The 20,097-nt window shown below is 30.7% G+C and overlaps 3 protein-coding genes across 3 annotated transcripts in view; 1 reads left to right on the top strand and 2 right to left on the bottom strand.

The window, feature by feature from the left end:
- The window catches only part of LOC119837490 (transcription factor egl-13), a 225,806-nt gene extending 225,629 nt beyond the window's left edge, over window positions 1-177 (top strand). The window contains exon 7 of the mRNA XM_038363082.1: window positions 76-177. The gene's annotated coding sequence lies outside the window, so the exon portion shown is untranslated. The remainder of the gene's footprint in view (window positions 1-75) is intronic.
- A 435-nt stretch (window positions 178-612) lies between these two features.
- LOC119837453 (Hermansky-Pudlak syndrome 5 protein homolog) lies at window positions 613-7,184 on the bottom strand. The gene is made up of 5 exons (XM_038363040.1): window positions 6,956-7,184; window positions 6,047-6,157; window positions 5,256-5,492; window positions 2,774-5,029; window positions 613-2,457 (listed from the first exon to the last, which is right to left on the bottom strand). The coding sequence occupies exons 1-5, from the start codon at window positions 7,049-7,051 to the stop codon at window positions 2,125-2,127; spliced, it is 3,033 nt and encodes a 1,010-aa protein (XP_038218968.1). The 5' UTR covers window positions 7,052-7,184; the 3' UTR covers window positions 613-2,124.
- Window positions 7,185-7,884: 700 nt separating this feature from the next.
- The window catches only part of LOC119837474 (hemicentin-1-like), a 17,116-nt gene continuing 4,903 nt past the window's right edge, over window positions 7,885-20,097 (bottom strand). Inside the window, exons 4-17 of the mRNA XM_038363067.1 lie at window positions 17,576-17,662; window positions 16,728-16,856; window positions 14,906-15,071; window positions 14,230-14,408; window positions 13,676-13,748; window positions 13,393-13,553; window positions 12,629-12,800; window positions 12,025-12,273; window positions 11,458-11,530; window positions 11,086-11,294; window positions 9,536-9,713; window positions 8,681-8,775; window positions 8,167-8,320; window positions 7,885-8,095 (exon numbers count right to left, since the gene is read on the bottom strand). Of these exons, the coding sequence (XP_038218995.1) occupies window positions 7,966-8,095; window positions 8,167-8,320; window positions 8,681-8,775; window positions 9,536-9,713; window positions 11,086-11,294; window positions 11,458-11,530; window positions 12,025-12,273; window positions 12,629-12,800; window positions 13,393-13,553; window positions 13,676-13,748; window positions 14,230-14,408; window positions 14,906-15,071; window positions 16,728-16,856; window positions 17,576-17,662 (2,055 nt within the window). The 3' untranslated portion in view covers window positions 7,885-7,965. The remainder of the gene's footprint in view (window positions 8,096-8,166; window positions 8,321-8,680; window positions 8,776-9,535; window positions 9,714-11,085; window positions 11,295-11,457; window positions 11,531-12,024; window positions 12,274-12,628; window positions 12,801-13,392; window positions 13,554-13,675; window positions 13,749-14,229; window positions 14,409-14,905; window positions 15,072-16,727; window positions 16,857-17,575; window positions 17,663-20,097) is intronic.

The raw sequence follows: 20,097 nt of genomic DNA, 5'->3' as shown, positions 1-20,097 counted from the left end.
TTTTTTTTCTATTATTTTTCCCCGATTGAGATTTTGTTAATTTTCCCAGTGGAAATATTCGCGATCGTATAGAAGGTAGAATGTAGGTTCGTATACCTAGTTGGTATATACGAGGACACATTATTCAGAAATTGTGCCAAAACCCAAAAGTTTAATAAAAAGTAAATATAAAAAAAATCTTTTATCGTTTCATTTTCCTAAAATCCTTACACCTACACTTATGTAGTTCTGCTTAAACATGACAATACAATCACTATATGTATATCGATTGAACAAAGGAAATTAATATAAGTATGCTAATATCTACACTAGGGGTAAGGGTTAAACGACTTAAGTCTAGCACTTAAGGGTTCTAACACTTCTTATATCAACGTTTTTAAATAAGTTATTTTTATGATAAATTTTTTGAAAGAATAGAAAAAATTCGATCACGGGGCGGGATTCGAACCCGCGTTTCTTGCCTAACCGTAGCAACGGTTATAAAAGCATTTCAATGCTTTAAAAACTAAAAATGAAAGTTATTTTTAATTAAAATTCGTGCTTAAACAGATTCGATCACGAAGGGTAATATTGCAGATTGTGGGTTATAATGAATAAAATCCATATTAATACAATGTTATTTTATTAATATCATTCAATACATTTATAAGAATACGATATAACATTGATATGGTTACAATGTTTGCTACATTTACAAAAATATACACAAAATATTTACACATTAACGATTACAATTCTTAGTAAGTACAATATGTACGATTTAACATATAAATTCCGACTTAAGCACTAAGTACATAACTATATTTAAAAAAAATATTAACAAAACACATAGAAACGATAAATGTTCTTCTAAATGGTGGTTACACTTTCAAACAACAGACTAGATAATTTTAAGATTTTACAATTGCCAAACATATAGCATATTGAGTTTTAATGGCTTTAATATTAGATTACAAATCGCTTAAATTTTTTATGCTTTCTAAAAATGGTACCTATACATATTTGTGGTTGGATAGTCGGATTTATTGTGCAGATATGTGAATAAATGGTTACAATTTAGTAAATTTAATAATTGTAATATAATATTGTGCTACACACTTTTTGTTCAATAATAAGCAAATAATTAGTATAACTTATAAACATTTCTATAGTAGTTTTGTATATTCAGGTTAGTCCAAAGCACAGTACGAAAAATTTTAATAATTGTTATGAATCCATTATATGTATCTTCTAAATAAATGCCTCTTTAAATTAAATAAAAGCCTGCACTTATAATCATGCAAGTATAAATTATATTATATAATTGATATTTATATATACATCTACTAGGCCATTTATTTATAACACATTCAAGTAAATTAAACACATAAATTGATTTCATTCGCTTGGATATGGATATGCTATTGTACATTTTCATTTAAATATAAATATCTATACTATAATTATAAAGCTGGAGAGGCTGAGCGCTAATCTAAGGAACTGCAAGAACAATTTTAAGAATCCCTGTGTGCTAATGGCTACATAGGCACCACGGGAAAAGTCGAAACGGACCGTAAAATACAAAAAATCAACCGCATTTCCTAATAAGCTATTGTCATATTAAAATATGCACGTAATGTCAGAAAATTACACATGTGAACGAGGCATAAAAACAAGGAGAGAAAGAGAATCAGTATATAACACTTAGAATCAGAATATAAAGTTTAGTACCAAGGGTATGGGAATAGTATGATCGGACGAAGGTATGTAATAAGAGGGAATAAAAATCTTTTGCTAACTTTATCAAATTTTGAAGTAATAATCTTCGTGATACATACAACGCGAATATTGCATCAGATAGAGACATTAATCCAGATGGCTTAGTTTACTACCGCCATATCATTAACCTTATAAAAAAAATGAAAATAGATATAAAATATTCTACCATTTTACGAAGTTAGGCCCCTAGAATTTAACAACCTATGCGTGCAATCAGTACCCAACGAGCAGATTTTATGTGCGGTATATATTGAGTTTCAAAATATTGGAGATATGAACTATTATATCCATAACACTCATTACTAAAACCAATAGACACACATAAAAAAAAACACATTTATACATTAAAAAAATTAACCACATAAGCTATTGCAACGTACACGACGGACACAATTTAATTTTATTCAACATAAGGCATGCGCCATGAAAAATATGACCACACTTGAAAGCCCACAGGCCGCCATCTTTGATTAAAAATTCATTTTGCAATGGCAACCCGCATAGCGAACAATCCAACACTTTATACATTCGAGTCATTATTTGCAATACATTATATAATTTTATTTGTGTGTTTGCTTGTTTTGATATATTTTCGTATACATTTGATAGGCCCCAGTGTTGAGATGTCGCACTTACTATGAGCGGGAGTGCTGTGTTTTTTATCTCACCTTTCGAAGCTTCTTGGAGAAGGGAATAAACCTACAAAACAAACAAAATTATTAAACATTGATGAAGATGCAATTTTTTGAATTATCTTCAATATAGCTTAATGAAAATTATAAGGTTAAATTCAAACACATTGCAACTAGCAGAATAAAATATGTGCACACCACATATTAATTACTAGCTCCAAGAGTTTTTCAATATATTATACAGACACAAGAAATAAAGTATGAATATATTTATCAGAATCATTCAGAATCATCAGAATCAAGAAATAATTTTATCACGTTTGAGTAAATTAAAAATAACTATAAACTTTGATTAAATGCTATAATATAAGTAGTATATTTACCTCCATCCTCGACTCTTCAAATTCATATGCACTATACAAAGTGTCCACCAAAGGCGTTGTGATTGTCACATCATATTTCTCATACAAGCACACCATCAGACACGTATGATAAAACTTTATAGTGAGGGCGCTTCTATCAATTAAACTTCCATGTTTCTTCATCACTTTTATCGCATTCCTACCGCCAATTGACTTGATTATTAATGCTCCTAAATCATCCCAACTCAACATATCTCTCACGGATATATTATCAAACTTTTTATTGCAATTCAGACATATATTAGCGTGTAAAGTCGCGTACAATTGTATGGCCCGGTCCCATGTGTCCAACGTGAACTGTGGTAAGAATGAATGTAGCAGGCTTTCGTCCAACATTTGCAGCAATATTCGTAGTACATGCAACAGATCTTCATTCTGTCTCAAGTATAAAATTTTCTTCCACAGATACGGCATGCGTTTGCACATTTCATAGCACTGCTCCTTCGTTTGACTCGACCATTGTCTCTCAATGAATTCGTCTATTAAATCCGAAAATACTGGCATTTGGCTTGTCCGTATGTATGGCAAAGGGAAACCACATTCGCAGCCAATATTCATCAATTTCTGAGGCTTCACATTCACAGATATACAAGAATCAACAAAATATTTATACAATACTTCATTGTTAATTATTAATTCTAGCAATTCGCCTTTTCGCGATGTTGTATCTAAATAGGTAAGGAAAATATTGTTAGGTACAAATTTAGAATCGTCTAAAGCTCCTACAGATACGCAATATTGTTCTAGCGAGAGCATTAGTTCATGTATTTCATGTATATCACAGCTATAATCCTCTATAATGGAGGTTAAATTCGACAACTCTGACTCCTTATTGACTAAGCTTAACCTTGCATATTGATATAATAATTTACAAAATTTATCTTCCTTGCTCCGTTCTAAATTATTGTCTATTTCAATGGTTTCTTGACTAGATTCTTTAAATATAATATCATTGTTTATAACTATAGGCGTATCTTCTAAAGTGTAATCGTCACGCGTTATCCATTTTGGGGCATTTTCGCTGTCTTGCAGCTGTCTTATGGGAGTGAGATCTTGTGTATTTCTATCAGCACCTAAATATTTCATTTTCTCTTCAAAATCCTCCCATTTCTCCTTTAATATCTTTTTGCTTGTATTAAATTTGCCAGACACAGTTTCACTTAGCCCCTTCAAAGCCTGTAACGCCTCCGGTGAAAGTGTGTTGAAAAGATTGTCTTCACTATGTTTAGAATCAAAATTATCATCTAATAGTGATTGTGTATGATATGAGTTATCCACTACAAATATTCCAGACTTCAATTGTGTCGCTTCGCTAGGTTTCAACTTGTCAATTTCATCTAGAAAATCTTCAATAGATTTCACCAAGCCATTGTTTCTTAGTTTATCTCTTAATCCTACTAAAATATTCATTTTCATTGATAAATTGTTTTCTAGCAAATAATTCTTATACAAGGCACACATTTCCCCACACAGTATATACTTCTCGTCAAGGTAGCATTTAACTAAAAATTTGTCAATTTTGATGAATTTCAAACTTATAAAAGATCCATTTGAAAGCCACACATATAAAATATCATAGTATAGTTTGCAATCTACAATATCACTATAAGCACACCAAATAGTATCGTCCAAGTTATGAATATTTAAAAAGTACAATGCATGTTTATTATACGAAAAAATGGCACTATTCATGGAATATATACGCGAAAAATTAACAGACTGGCCTTCAGAACTATCAGTTGTGTTATCAATATCAAGATTTTCATTCTCATAAGATTCAACAGTGATTATCTTCATAGGCGGCTTGGCTAACACTTGCTTGAACTGATGAGTTCTACGAACCATTCCATCTACAGTGGCTTCCCATACTCGGGACGACGGCCTTGCGCAATAAATAAGTGTGTTAGAAAACTCGTCGCCCACAACAAATCTTGCGTCATCATCAACAATATTATATTTCCTAACTTCTGTTATATCCTGGACATTATTTTCTAAAGTGCCATTGCTAATAGACTTCTCTGTGGTCACAAAACATGCACCAAATTCACCATCTCTTAGTTTCTGACCGATCTGTCTGTATTGCTCTTGTGCCGTGTTGCAAATATAACAGCGTGTTAATGTTGAGACTAGTAGCATACAATCTCTTGTGTCCAGTTGGCATATACGCGAATCTAAGCTCATAATAGTTTGGGACGAGCTGTGGAACATTGTTTTGGCCTGAAAGTATAATGGAATAATATTAACAAAAAAATTCAATATGTAATATTTATTTTTCTGTATCCTTAAATACAGTTAATACAGTACTATATATTTTCAATTACAAATTCTATGACTTTGTATTCATATCAGGCATTACACACACATATTTTATCCAGCTTGAAATAAATTATATAAGTTGTATGTTCATAATATTTATGGCAAAAATTATCAATATGTTACTTACTATAAAACTCTGCAGCTGCAAAACTGATATTTTCCCAACATCATCTCCGTTAAATAGCATATTCCTACTCCAGATCATAGCTGTGACTTCATTTCCTAGATGTTCCTTTGATGATGTGGTAGAATAATTTCTGCTCAATGTCTGATCACATTCCGATACTGTAACCATGCCTTTGCCATTAGCAAAGCCGATGTGCTTTTCATCGGCTGATATAGCTAAACGGGTTACTGGCCCATCCTGAAATGTTTATAATTTTTTTTTTTTTATAGATTATGCACAATACCATTTTTAATTCTGCGAAGTAAATTCACATATCGATTTTTTGAGATAATTAATACAATATGTTGCCCAATAGAGACATTTCATTTGATATCCTCTACTCAGTCTGGTTGTATGGTTATGTACGAGCTACTGTTAACAATTTATTCAAGATAACGATAATGGCCAAATGACCAACAGACAATAATTTAATTGTTGCAACAAAACCTGTTTGAATATAACTGATATAACATAGTATACTCTCAGGAGCCAAGTCATATTATGGTTGACAGTATGACAAATAAGAATAATATACAATTGTTGAACACATTTGTGGCTGATCAATTACAAAAATATTTGACTAGACAATATTATATAATTGTTAATAGCATTTTTTAACAGGCTTTTAAGCATTTTGTTTATTGCTGCCCCATTGTAACTAACATGCTTAGTAACTAAATAAAATCTAGATTAAAACAAAACAAAGCTTTGTAAGCAAAAATATTATTTACAAAGTTATAGTTATATTTTACCTTATTAGGAATAAGTTGTATGAATTCACACGGCCATCGGTTAAAAACATAAATCCCTCCGCTTGTTGCTCCAAAAGCTATCAAAGACTTTGAAACATCAAAGCAAGTATACTGAAAAAGACAAATATTTGCTTGATTACAGTTGTTGTGCTTTATTGACAACTATTTATGCCTTCAAAAAAATAAAATAAATTGGTTATAACTTAGGGTGTCTAAGAAAACTGCTGTCAAAGCTTCTCTTCTCACCTTTTATTTTTATCAACTATAATAAAACTGTAAGTATAAGATTTAAGTATAAAATGAGCAAAACTCCTTGCTTGAAATTATAATGCTGATTGAATACTCTCCGTCACAAAACAAAACTTGAGTAAGTGATTAGTTGACAAGCGAGGAAAGCAGAAAAATTGTGTCACCTTGCTGTATCTCATGGGTCTATGATAGTTAGATAGTTAGACAGACACAAAAAATTTAAGAGATGTATTTCTGTAATCCACTATAACAAATTCGAGTTTAACCAACTGTTGGGACTGTCATATATAGAAAGGTTGATCAATTTTTGTTTGCAGTCGCTCTTTAGCCTATTTGTACGAAACCTTCAGAGTTGCGAGTGCGACTTGCGTTCATTAAAAAAATTTCAAGACATTCATAATTGTTATCTTATTGATAATGTTATCCAAAGCGTCATCTTATAACTAGTTCTTTTTTTAAATTATTATATTATGTTTCTAAGAAATTTGCATTTAAATACACTAACATAACATTTAAATTTTATCTCAAATGGAAGATAAACAGCACTTCTTTTTAACCTTGATGTTAGTCTATTATTAAATTCTATTTGTAAAACATTGTCCTATTAGAGAGACCTGTGTATGTTTTGAATAACTGCCAAATGAATTGAAAGAAACTAACCTTTATTCGTTGAATATTCTTGATGGGAAAATTTACACTTTCAGTTATATCTGGTAATTCCTGGAGGAGAAAGGGTGGTAATTTTGAGTCAGACATGATTTATAAGCACATTTTCTTTTATAAAGTAAACAATAAAATGATTCTTGTGTTAATAAAAATATAAACAATTCTTAACAAAATATAGGTTTATATTTTTCATGAGCTCGCTAATCGCGACAGTAATTATCTGAATGTGAATTTGACTTGACTAATTTTAAATGTCACAGCCCACGGGACAGAGTCACAGATGAACGAAACTGTACATAAGTGATAGTAGCAATACAGATAATAATTTATTAAGACGATTTGAATCTTATCAACCTACCGTACTGATTCTCTATTTATTGCAAGAAAAAATCAATTCTTTCCTCTTTTTATTACTTTTATTTTGAATATTCATGACCATCGGTGCACGAATAATATACAGACAAATTATGATAGATTTTAATTAAAAAAAATATTTATGAGTTATATTTTTATCTAGGTACCTACAGCTATGGGTAATTTTTAAAAATATTATGTTTGAAGTTTAAGGTATCAGATTATAAATTATCTACATTAAATATGATCATTTATTTATTTATTCTTTATATACATTGTGACATACCAGAACAAAGAGAAAAAATACATTAAATTATTACTTATAGAAAAACAAAGCCATATTGCTCAAAAGCAATTTCTTCCAGGCAACCCAGTTGACAAAGAATTTGAAACGGTAACTAAATTAATATGAATTATATGTATATTATTATGCTACAGGCATACATTGAACTAAAATACTGTTTAGTATTGTAGTTATAATATTATGTAGTATTTCAGTGTAATGCTATGAGATAGTCGAGCTTGTAAAATAAAACAAACAGCATGTTTTTATTTACTTACCATTTAATTTAAAGTAAAATATAAAAATAATGATGAATAATATATATTACGCTAATAAAAAAATTGAATAAGTAAGAAAGAATAATGATTTAGACGACTTTTAAATATATATGTATGGTATCTACTCCAACTTCATTTTCAGCAATGCATCGATAAGTGCCTTCATTTCTTCTAGATACATTTTTAAGTGCGTAATTAAGACTTCCAGTAGAATGCCCACTGAAATACAGAACATAATTTTTACATAAAATTGTGTCTCCTAGCGGAATTTATTAGCTAATATTACTTACACCGTCAGAACTGTTATATTGCTGTTCGGCGCTATAAATACCCATCTCGTTGCTGGCATTGGATTTCCCAGACCAATATAGCAATCGAAATGCACAGTTGAACCGGCCTTTGAAGTGATGTTATTTGAAACAGGTGGGTCTATGTATGGCGCCACTAAAAAGTAAAGTTAAAGCTAATATAATTACAAAATAATAATATGAAAGTATCTATATTACGCACCTACAGTAAAATAATATTTTTTTTTATTTTTATTATTTATTTACCCCAATCAATTATTTATGCATACAGTACTATCGATCAATTCTTAATTAATTATTTTCTCAATTCAAAAGAATATAAGGAAAGTCCTAAGGTTTAATCTGGTGTCGTTTAGTCTGAAGTAACGGTCGTAGGCGCACGATAAATTTTTGACGCAATAATACTTAACAGGATGTTACATATTATCAAAGTGTGTATTATACGTATATCCCAAATCAGTATAAAAATAGATACATTATTTTATAGTTATCTTACCCCAAACATTGACGTTTACAGTACGCATTGCTTTGCCCATAGAGTTTTCTGCTATACAATGATACATGCCAGAATCATTAGCTTTTGCTGTAAATCTAGAAAAACAATATCAAAGACATTTGCAATAAAAAGCTACTTAAAACATTAATTCAATTACGATTGGAGAATGGATGAAAATATTTTTGGAGGCAGCAATAGTAATAGATAAATACAACAATTTACAAATTTAACTTATTATACAACAATCATAATAGACAAACAAATAAACTATGAAAGTAATTAGTTAGCAAACAGAGAAACTCGTCGTCGTTTTTGGTTAAGTTTATAAGGAATACTTTAGTTGTAGGTACCTAATAATGAGTTCTAAGGATGTAAAAAAGATACAAAAAACCAGCTTTAAAATGGAATCAACTTAATTGAACACTTGCTCTAGAGTATACGTGAATAAAATATTTAATCATTTCGACACTAATCAGGATAATAACATAAACTGATGAAATTATTGTATTGTTACCGATCCTTGCCATGAATACAATCTACCCGTTAACAGTGAGTCAAAATCGAGGCTTCGAGTTAAGAATACAAATAAAGAAAGAAATTGCTACTGAGCAATAAAGCCGCCTTTTGTACGTTATATCCTATTTTTTCCTTATTTTATTTTTTCATGTGCCATAAAGGATATTTCATTTCATTCATTCATGTCATTTCACAAATATACATACAGTTTAAGTTAACAAAGCATGTTAAGAATCTTCTATATACCTAACGTATTTGTTAGTAAAATTAATTAATTTATTCATTATTAATGATTTTTTAAGCGAGCTAATATTATTTTCACACTATTAAATAAATTACCTGTGAGTGTTTCTATCATCGGTGAAGTGCCCTTCGTCGAAGGTAATAATCACGTCATCTTGATACATATCCCAGTGTACTTGGGCGCTAGGTACAGCATCCACGTCACATGACAGAGCTACCAGGTCCCCTTGCTTGACTATTAAATTTTCATCCTTATTCTTTATTTTCGGCGGAACTGTACAAAATATAAATAAGGTTATATTTAAATAAAAATAAATGAATAAGGATTATTATTGATTAACGTTCGCACGGGAACGGAATACGGGTCCGTCTTGTTGAAAAAAGTGTTCCTGAGTTAGGATTTCAGCTTACATTATTATAATTTTTTATCATGTTGTTAGAATAGAACTTCGGTCTGCATCGTACAGACATAGAAATAATAAGCTTATATTTAATTAAATTAGTTTAAACTGTAACTTTGTTTTTTATGGGGGGCCTGCGGCTGTAGATATCGTAATTAATTTTCGGAGCAGGAAAGCAGCGAAAGTGAGCATTGGTGTTATCTTATATCTTTAAACGAGCTATATATATATATATATATATATATATAATTGGAATCTCGGAATCGGCTCCAACGATTTTCATGAAATTTAGATATAGGGGTTTCGGGGGCGATAAATCGATCTAGCTAGGAATCTTTTTTAGAAAATGTCATATTCGTATTTTATCGACTTAAGCTTACTTTTTTAACAAATAGGAGGCGTTTGAGTAGTCCCAATATATTATGAAAAATATTATTCATATTTCATCATTTTATTAGTATGTAATTCGTACTTAAATATAATTTCCAAAAAACACAATTTATAAAAAAAACAAAAAAATAATACCGAGCAAAGCTAGGTCATCCAGGTACTTTTAACTAAATGGAGATAATGTTTTAATCCTCACTATTCGTACAATTTATGCAAAAGTGTATTAGTTTGTCTGTTTTCACGTCGCAATGGATCAATTTTATGAAATAATGTCTGCGCCTGGACTCTGGATAGAGTTAACTACAGCTTTAAAGCTAGATAGTGACATAGGCTACTTTTTAACGCGATGAAAAAATTCATTCCCATAAGAATTGCTTTTAGCCAAAGGCTAGGTAAATAATAATATAAACTAATTATAAAATAATACGTAAAATAAATAATTATAATGCAACTTTTGTGTTTTGATCAAATGTTAATTACTGCTTTAACATTCTATAAATTTATAAGGGTATATTTAATTAACGATTATAACTTTATAAGTTAAACAATGTCATTTATAGTCATTAAAAAATAATCCATCGATAGAAATTACGTCATATCCTTTTCGTTCAAGTCATTTTTAAAAAGATACTAGCTGTTCGCCCCGGTGTCACCCGTGGTACATATATAACCTAAGGCACTCACACACAGTGTAATTGCAGGTTTCTAATGGTGAAAGAATTTTTGAAATCGATTCAGCGGTTCACGCATGATGGCGTGACCAAGGGAAATAGTGATTCATTTTTATATATACAGATTATCTGTATACATAACCTAGTAAATATTGTATTTATTATTAACTAATATGAAACTTACACTGTACTCTGATCGTGACTTCTTGCATATCGACACCCATTACATTCGTCGCTTCGCAAATAAAAACACCAGCATGGAATGTTTGAGCTGATGGTATTTTTACAATATTTTCTTCAACGTAAACGCCATCAGGTATGTCTAAATAATCGTAACCATTTTGCACTTTGTACTTCCACGTAATTTCGGGCTTAGGTTTTCCTTTAAGAACGCTAAAAATCATTTCCATTTGTTATACTTACAGATAATATATAAATGCATATTTCGAAAAAAATCTGGCGTAAATATACATTCAAATATATGTATATGCTGCCAATAACGAAAGTTCGTGAGAAAAATATATCATATCATTTCTTTTAGAAGGTAAGATCTTACGTGCACTCCTGTTGTGTCCAATCACCTGGTTTTAAAACTATTTCACTATTTTGTAACTTCACTTCCGGTGGGTCTGAAAATTGAAATTATATCAAGGTTGTTAATCTAAAAAATAAGACAGAATAGAGACAATATAGTACGTGTTAATAAGAAGCATTTAACCGGTTAGAATTTTATTTTAGTATATTTTTAGATGACGGAGTAGATAATTTAAGTAAAGCGTGTTACTATCTTTCGCCCGTAGGATGACATTGCAAAAGCTCTTCCATGATGACATGAGCGCAAGTACAAATACATGTGACTTACGAGGTCTACTCACTTACGATATAAGTGAGTAGACCGGGTTAACGGTATGCTAACTTAACAAACCAACAAGCCAACTCTAAGAAATACAAAATTTCAATATTGCTTTTGTAGTTTTAGCTTGTTCTTTGTTTATATTCCTTAAATAATAAAGAATCAATCGAATTGTTAAAAATATTTAGATTTTAGGATATTTATTAAAAGCTATATTAGCTATATTTCAAGAAAACAATTAATTGATCTGTTCACAACAGTCTGTTATACCTAAACCAGTGACATATACTGTAGCTTCATAGCTTCTAAACTCCGCGTCATTTTTTATTTCACAAACATATTCGCCCGTACTGTTCAAAGACATCTCTTTTATTAACAATAAATTCTCATCCGGTAACAATTCTATATCATCGCTGCCTTCAACTTCTGTTCCATTGTGGAACCATTTTATCTCAGCTTCTGGGTATGCATTTACCTCACAAAACAGTCTCCCTTCTTCCCCATATTCCACTGTCGTATCTGCGAAAAACGATGGTTAATATAATTTATTGTGTTTTGATTGAAATAAAAAATATCATACCTGAGAAATACAAAACAAAGAACCATTTATTTTGCCAGTGGTCAGACAGATTTACATAGCAGAAAACTATTAACCTTTAACTTAGTTTAAATTAAAAAATACATAAAAACGGTCCTTTTCTAGTACAAAAATAATTAAGGACAAGAATAAAAATTAATACTAAACCAATCTTTGAATTTTTGTGTGTTGCAAATTGTGTCTAATTAATCCAGAATGTTATTACGTTTGAGGTTTTTAAAAAATACCTACAAAAACCAATTCAACATTTTAATATATATGTTATTAAAATATCACCTGTAGGATATTGCAAGACTTCGAAAGTAAAAGTTCTATTGATGAAAACTTCAATAGAGTCATCAGCTGTGTCCAGTGCGTTCTTTGCCTTGCATAAAACAGTACCGTTTCTAGTTGCGTTATCAATTCTCATATAGCTAATGTATGTAGAGGGGATTTCAAGAAGAACTGTCTGCAAACAATTATAATGTAACGTAAGTATATGAAGCAGTAGTGGCTCAGTGAGGTCCTTGGACTTAAAGCTAAAGTCAAGGGTTCAATACGTGCCGAGCATGCAAGCCTATAATTCACATCATAACTGCTTCAAACGGTGAAGGTGAAAAACATCATGAGGGAACCGGCATGTCCAATAATCAAAAATTCGACGACATGTGACATCTGCCAACCCGCACTTGGCCAGCGTGGTGACTGGCTGATAACGATAATGATGAAGTATATGAAAATAAACATATTTAATTTGATAGAAACATCTTTATTTCATACGTGATTCAGAAACTTTGTGCTCCTTTCCACGAAAATTCAATGGAAGGCGGAGTACAAATTCTGGCACACTTAATAGTTTGCACACACACACACACAACCACTTTTTTGACATACACACGTAGATTATATCCTTCGTTCATGGTTATGGTCGACTTTCGAGCAGTGGGTAACCACAAGACGTTACCTACAGTTAAATATTTTACAGTAATTTCCTATTAACACAATTTAAAAAAATGTATGCTTTTAATGAATATTTTAGTTATTCAAATGGAAGATCTTACTTCTGAAGGCAGTTTATCACCCTGATCGTCTTCCCACCAGACTTCAGGACTGGGAAAACTTTCAACTTTACAACCGAGTGTAGCATTCAAACCAAAATCAAGTAGAATAGAATCCGGATCAAGTATTTCCGCCTCTGGATGAATCCATTCAGTGACCATTTCTGCAAACAATAACAATACAATACAAGCAATTCTACAATTATATTTAGTCATCAGGCGAACCAACAGCTCAGTTGCCCGCTATGACATAAAAAAAAATAGTAGTTAATTTCATTCCGAATACCAGGATGTTGAGGATCCAAATACTTTGTAAGGCCTTTAATATTTCGTCCATTTGATTGCAGCGAGCCCCTTAACTGAAAATCGGAAAATGTTTATAGTCAAAATACAATACTATACAGAAATTTAACTACTATAAGACAGATTGACGCATTTATGAATGTTTCTTATTGTTTACATAACAATATATTGAAGTTTCTATTTTTTATATAGCGCTTTCCATATTTTAATTCTTCATTAAACCCCCCCAGGGTTGGTCCAAGATGTTTTAGTTAACTATATAGTATCTCATCCCCTGCATTGTGTGCGGGTATTTTTAGAGACTTCAGTTTCATTGTTTCATGTCAATTCCTGCTGTCCGATGTCATTCATTCGCCTTTAATTACATATAAATACTTCGCAAAATGAGGCAACCGGTATTTCTAAGAATTACAAATTCGATGACACGTGATATCTGCCAAGTCATACTAGCCCAGCGTGCTGGATTATAGCCTCAACCTTCATATGGCCTGTGTCCCAGCTGTGGGAATATATATGAGCCGCTGAATTAATACTTACAGATAATCTGAACGACTTTCCTGGTTCAAATAAATGTGTTGCCATGTATAACCCCTTATTTATATTGATTTGCTCCAATTTTAATGTATTTATATCATTCGTTTTAATAAAATGTAATTCTGCACTGGTTAGTTCTATGGATGTGTCAGGCAATTCCACAAAAATATAACTAGTAGTACCTGAAAAGTTCATTTTATCATTTTTGATAAGTTTGTCATATAGTCATTTATCAGTTTAGTAATCGTCAAAGGATGTGGGGATGAATGTTAGTTACTCTTAGCCCAAAAACCGCTGAACCGATTTGGTTGATACATGGTAGAAATATAGTTTATCTACCAGAATAACACGTAAGCTATAGAATTTTCTTGCTTTTGTTTTATGGGTACCACGCAGCACAGCTAGTAATAAAATAAGTGGTTGAACATGAAGCATCATATAATCATATAAACTACATGTAAAATGTTGATTAACAGATAACAAAATGCTGTACTAATTATAATTATTATGATACCATTTACTCGAACTTATATCAATGTCATTAAACCGACAATATTATTATTTATCAACTGACTTCATAAAAAGGAGGAGGGTCTCAAACCGACTGTTTGTTTATGATTACCTTGTGATTAACTTTCGACTGGATGAAAATAGATAGATAAACATACTGTTTACTTACCCGGTAGAGGTCTACCCGAAGTTTCATTTAGACTTCTGGCCTTTTTTGGTGAAAAGCCATATTTGAATTGCAACTGTGTGTGCGCTAGAAACGTGACGACAGCATACCCTCTGCATTGGGCTTCAATAAAATATTCTCCTTGTGGTGGCTCCACTATCATAAGAACCTTCAATATATTAATAATATTCTAGTCACTAAATACATAAGCGTGATTTGAACAAACTGTTCATTCGGTTGTTGGTTTGTCCTTCTTTGCAACGGCGATATTATGGTACATTTTTGTGACTGAACCTATGTCCAGTCAAAAATCCACGCTATCGTGGAAATGACATTGGCTAGTTTTTGTAGGAACAGATCTAATTCTCTCGGGAATTTCGTTTGACTTGTGGGCTGTTGGTTGGACTGCGTGGTCAGGATAAATGGTGTAAATTGTATCCCCTATTTATCGTCTTGGGGATGAATTTATCAAAAACCATTCTTCGAAGACGAAGACTACTTCATAATGTATCCTATTTCATCTTTTCATTATTTCAGCCCGATCGGTCCAGTTAAGGTGTGCGTTGATAGATAAGTCAATCAGTCCTTTGCGTCTTATGTACTTATTTACCTGTAGCTTCATGGGCAGATAGTTTATATAATAGGAAAATATTTAGGTAATATAATGAAGTTATAAGTTATTAAAAATAGCTATAGAATGAATGTTGGCCGTCTTATCGCAGTTGTTTTAGAGTTGAAAATAAATATCGCTAGTTTGATCAACATAAATCCTACCCACGGGTTGCCTGGTGGAAATCATTAAGTAGCGATAAGGCTGCCTTTTTGGCTCTGTATCATATTGTTTGTCTGTTTATATTTATTATGTAATTGGTCCTAAATAAAGTATATTACTGTTATTGTAAATGAAAAAATAGATATGGCACGTAGAGTTACTTTTTCATTAATATTGACTAGAATCCTCCGGGTTTGCAAAGTTCAGCTATTTATACTAGCGGAAGAGCATTAACACAAAAGTTTGTTATCATTTGGAATTCTCAAGGACTGTTGACTCATTTGATAAGTAGTATGTTGTAAATTATAAATATATATAAATTTTTAACCAACTTGGTGCTACTCCTGAGGCCAATTCCTACTAAAATATTGCCTACGCATTATCATATCAATAAAATTTGTATTAGCTAGAGATATTTATACATTTCCCTTCCCCTAGAACAAACAGAGTATAATCACAGATACAGATAACATAATAATGTATAACATGAAAAAATTTAGACATTTTTTATTTCGGTGCATCATAATATGCATAATTATGAATGATTCTTAAGCATTTATAATCAGCTCCAGTTGCCGTTCTTATTATGTATGGTTTCTTTTAGTGTTATTTTTAACATTTGCAAAAGAAACGAACCAAAACTCAGTAATATCCGGTCAGCCGTCCTTGAGGTCAGTTCAAGAGAAGTATATAATAAATTTTATTTTTATATACTTTCGAGTTTATGTTTGAGTTTGGGTACATCTATGCTAATATTATAAAGCTGAAGAGTTTGTGTGTTTGAACGCAATAATCTCAGCAACTACTGGTCCGATTTGAAAAATTCTTTCAGTGTTAGATAGCCCATTTATTGAGAAAGGCTATAGGCGTAATATATGTACCTCGGGCGAAGCCACGGCGGTCCGCTAGTTAATTATATACACACACACTAGCCGGCCAGGTTTCATCGGTGGTACATAAAATAAAGCCTATAGAACTCAGTATATATATTATTAGTATAGATATATACTTGTATAAAATTGTTATGCTTACAATATAAATAGTATAGAATACCTTTGCGTGCCTTGTGCTAACAACTTGATTAATGTTTAAATTATGCTCAAAGTTGTTTAAAATTTCCAAATCTGGATATTCCCCAGAGATGCCGATAATGATATTTGAAGTATATGTATCTACTGAAAACTAAAAAATTGAATTTAAATATAATTCTTCATACACACACAAACACACACGCGCTTGCACGCACAAACACACTCACTCATTCACACACACACACAGACACGCATCGACTCCATCGGTTTGAATTATATGATGTATATTCATTGTCTTACTTTTTAATATTTAAATATATCTTGTAAAATAAAATTATAAATATTATGTATATGAAAGGGATGGCACTGTTTTTTTTGTTAATAACCTAGTTCAGAAGGCAGAGCATAGTTGTAAATTTAATATTTGTACTTGCTTATAAATTTAATTTAATTTCATTTAAATCGTAGGAAGTCCTTAATCAGATGTAAATCGGATATGGACTGATATAGTTATGCATTGCATTTAACTGTTATCACTTAAAATGTTACTAATTAATCAATTATCTTTCAAGCAGGTAGAAGTAATAAAAATTATGTTTTAAAACTTTAAATAAAATATTATATTTTATCTTTTTGAAAGGCCAAAGCGTGTCTGAGAGATCTTGATTTCAATCGCCTAAAAATAAAATATTGTTCAATACATCACACACACTCACACACATACACACGCATGCACATACGCGCCCGCTCATATATTGAAAATCAATGTACATCACTTACTCTTACACACACACACACACACACACACACACACACACACATGCGCATGTACATATAATATGTATGTTCACATAAAACATAATGACTAACCGAGAATCGTTTGTTTCCATATATCTCTTCCCGAGAACGCATTTCGCTCCAATCAGTTCTCATTATTTCCTTCATGTACGTAAAGGCCTGTAATTATTATACATTATTTAATTAATAAATGACCAAACAAAAATATCCTGCTAGGACACATCAACATTTGCACGGTGCAAATAGACGTTATTAGTATAGTAGGTATCATGTTATCAAATTCAAATTCAAAATTCAAATTAAATTTATTTGCAAGAATGTAGTTACAAATTATAGATTTTATTACAATATTCTGCAGCTAATACAGTCTACGTATAGTTGGGTGTGCAAATATTAAAATAGAAAATTAAATTAACAGTACTGTCACACTATTTATACTAATAAACTAACTAAAGAATAGGTCCATATGATAGTACAGACGAGAAGTATGTATTGTAAGCATTCATTGCAGCGTTCATAGATACAGTATCTCTTAGACGACGTAATACGTAAACGAAACCATTTATTTTTCACATATATATTCAATATGTTGGTTCCATTTTAGGCCTTCGTCTGCTCCTGCTCCATTATTGGTTATCACATTTTATATTTATGTTAAGTTTGTTACAATTCTTTGTATACAATTTGAATTATTTTATTAAAACTAAGTTTATTTTTTGATCGTTGTTTTGTGGCCATTATACTGTATTTATTTAATACTGTATTTGCTCTAGCTATGTTTTGATGTAAAATTGTTAACTTACTCGATTTTAATACGAAAACTATTTGAATTTGATGGAATGACCTTTTAAAATAAAATGGAATGAAACTTTTTTTGACTGGATTGGAATTATTTAGATTGTTTTGGAATATATAATTTTTTGAAGTAGAAGGCTTCTTTTTAAATATTTTTTTGTATTTAGAAATATATTATTGTATCCAGAACTGTAAATTTCTATATTTATTTTATTTGTTAAATCTTCAATAAAATTAAGTTTGTAATTATAATAGTTATTTGTAATTTTCGTCAATATCAATATATGAACAATTTTCATATCCTCTTAAAAAAGTTGTATGTTATATCTTACATTTAATATAAATACTTTTATATTTTTTAAGTTTCCTAATAGGTCTAGTAATCCTGACATAAATAGATATGGATTTTTGTCATGGGAACCTAAGCTCAATACTAATATGTCTTCATTATTTACAGATTATATCAAACTTTTACAACTGGTTAATATTTTGCTAGAAGGTGCATTAGGTTTTGTGAAACCAAATATTTGATACGAGTCATTCCATTTATTTTTACGTTTTTCAAGCATAGATACAGACAAATTTTTAACGTGTTCATCACCCATAATTATAATTTTCCTCTTTATTTGCTTTGTGCTGACATCTGTTATGACATGTTGGCTATAGACAATTTTATTCATGTCGGTTTACTCACATTTTTGAGTACGTTGAGTCATTAGTGGATGTTGCAGTTTAAAGTAGTTTTATCCAAACCTGTCATTATAGCTACATTTTGAGAGTTTTTTTTTGTGCCAGGCAGTGTTTTTTGTTTCATTTTAGGAGTGTTGTGTAAAAAAATATTTTCATTGTAGTATTTTAAAGGTGAGTGCCGTGGTGTTTTCAATATTATATTCATTATAGTATTTTTAATAGCGTTTTATCAGATTTATCTGTTAATGTTTTAAGTGTTTAACTATTGAATGCTAAACTTATCAATTTCAAAACTTTTTCCTCATGTTTCTGCAAGGTTCGTTTAAGGTTTTAACATTGTTTCGTTTGGTTTTAGATAAATTCTTGTGCGGATATCAATTCGATTTTTAATTTACTTATTTATCGACTTTCATTAACACTATTGATGTGTTTGAAATAGATTTATGTTGACTAGGTTTTGTGGATAAATCTGAATAACTTGAACTAGAAAAGCTTAAAAAAGATTCATTAAATATCTCTTGTAGATTTGATTCAGATCTTTGTTTTTATAGTGTTATTATCCATCGTCTAAGTGTACATGTACAATCTAGTATTAATAAATAGTTATTTTATTTATTATTTGTGTATTTTCTAACCGTTATGTCACTTCAAATATTTTATTTCTTGATCAGTTGTCATTTAACGTCAGTTTCATACGTTAGAAATTGAATATTAAATGTATAGAATATTTCACAAACGTATTAAATAGCTCAGATAAATTTTTCCGTGACTTTACTTAGGTACTTTCGTATTTGACTTAGTTTAAGTACTTAGTATAGTAATATTACATTCACATTTACCGCACTTATTTAGTTACTTGATAATTTAAAACTTTTTAACTTGCTTTTTCACTATTACTAATTTTAAATCATAAAATACTCGAGAGCCGGTCGAGCCATTTCGGTGGAGTTAAACTCTGTTTCTTCACTACATAGTATAAAGCAAAGTCGGTTCCCGTCTGTCCCTAAGTATTTATAGATTAGATCTTTAATACTACACAACTAATTTTAATGGGGCTTATTTTGTAAGATAGAGTAATTCAAGAGGAAGGTTTATATATATAATAATAT

The sequence above is a fragment of the Zerene cesonia genome, chromosome 27 (assembly GCF_012273895.1).
Source record: "Zerene cesonia ecotype Mississippi chromosome 27, Zerene_cesonia_1.1, whole genome shotgun sequence".
In the NCBI taxonomy this organism is placed as follows: domain Eukaryota; kingdom Metazoa; phylum Arthropoda; class Insecta; order Lepidoptera; family Pieridae; genus Zerene; species Zerene cesonia.
This window is presented reverse-complemented; position numbering and strand designations above follow the sequence as displayed.

Bases quoted from the DNA above. Each gene is read 5' to 3' on its own strand.
- LOC119837453 (XM_038363040.1), bottom strand. From the start codon at position 7,051: ATGTCTGACTCAAAATTACCACCCTTTCTCCTCCAGGAATTACCAGAT. The intron at 6,158-6,955 runs GTTAGTTTCTTT...TGTCTTTTTCAG, and splicing joins AGAATATTCAACGAATAAAG to TATACTTGCTTTGATGTTTC. The intron at 2,458-2,773 runs GTAAATATACTA...TTTGTTTTGTAG, and splicing joins TTGAAGAGTCGAGGATGGAG to GTTTATTCCCTTCTCCAAGA.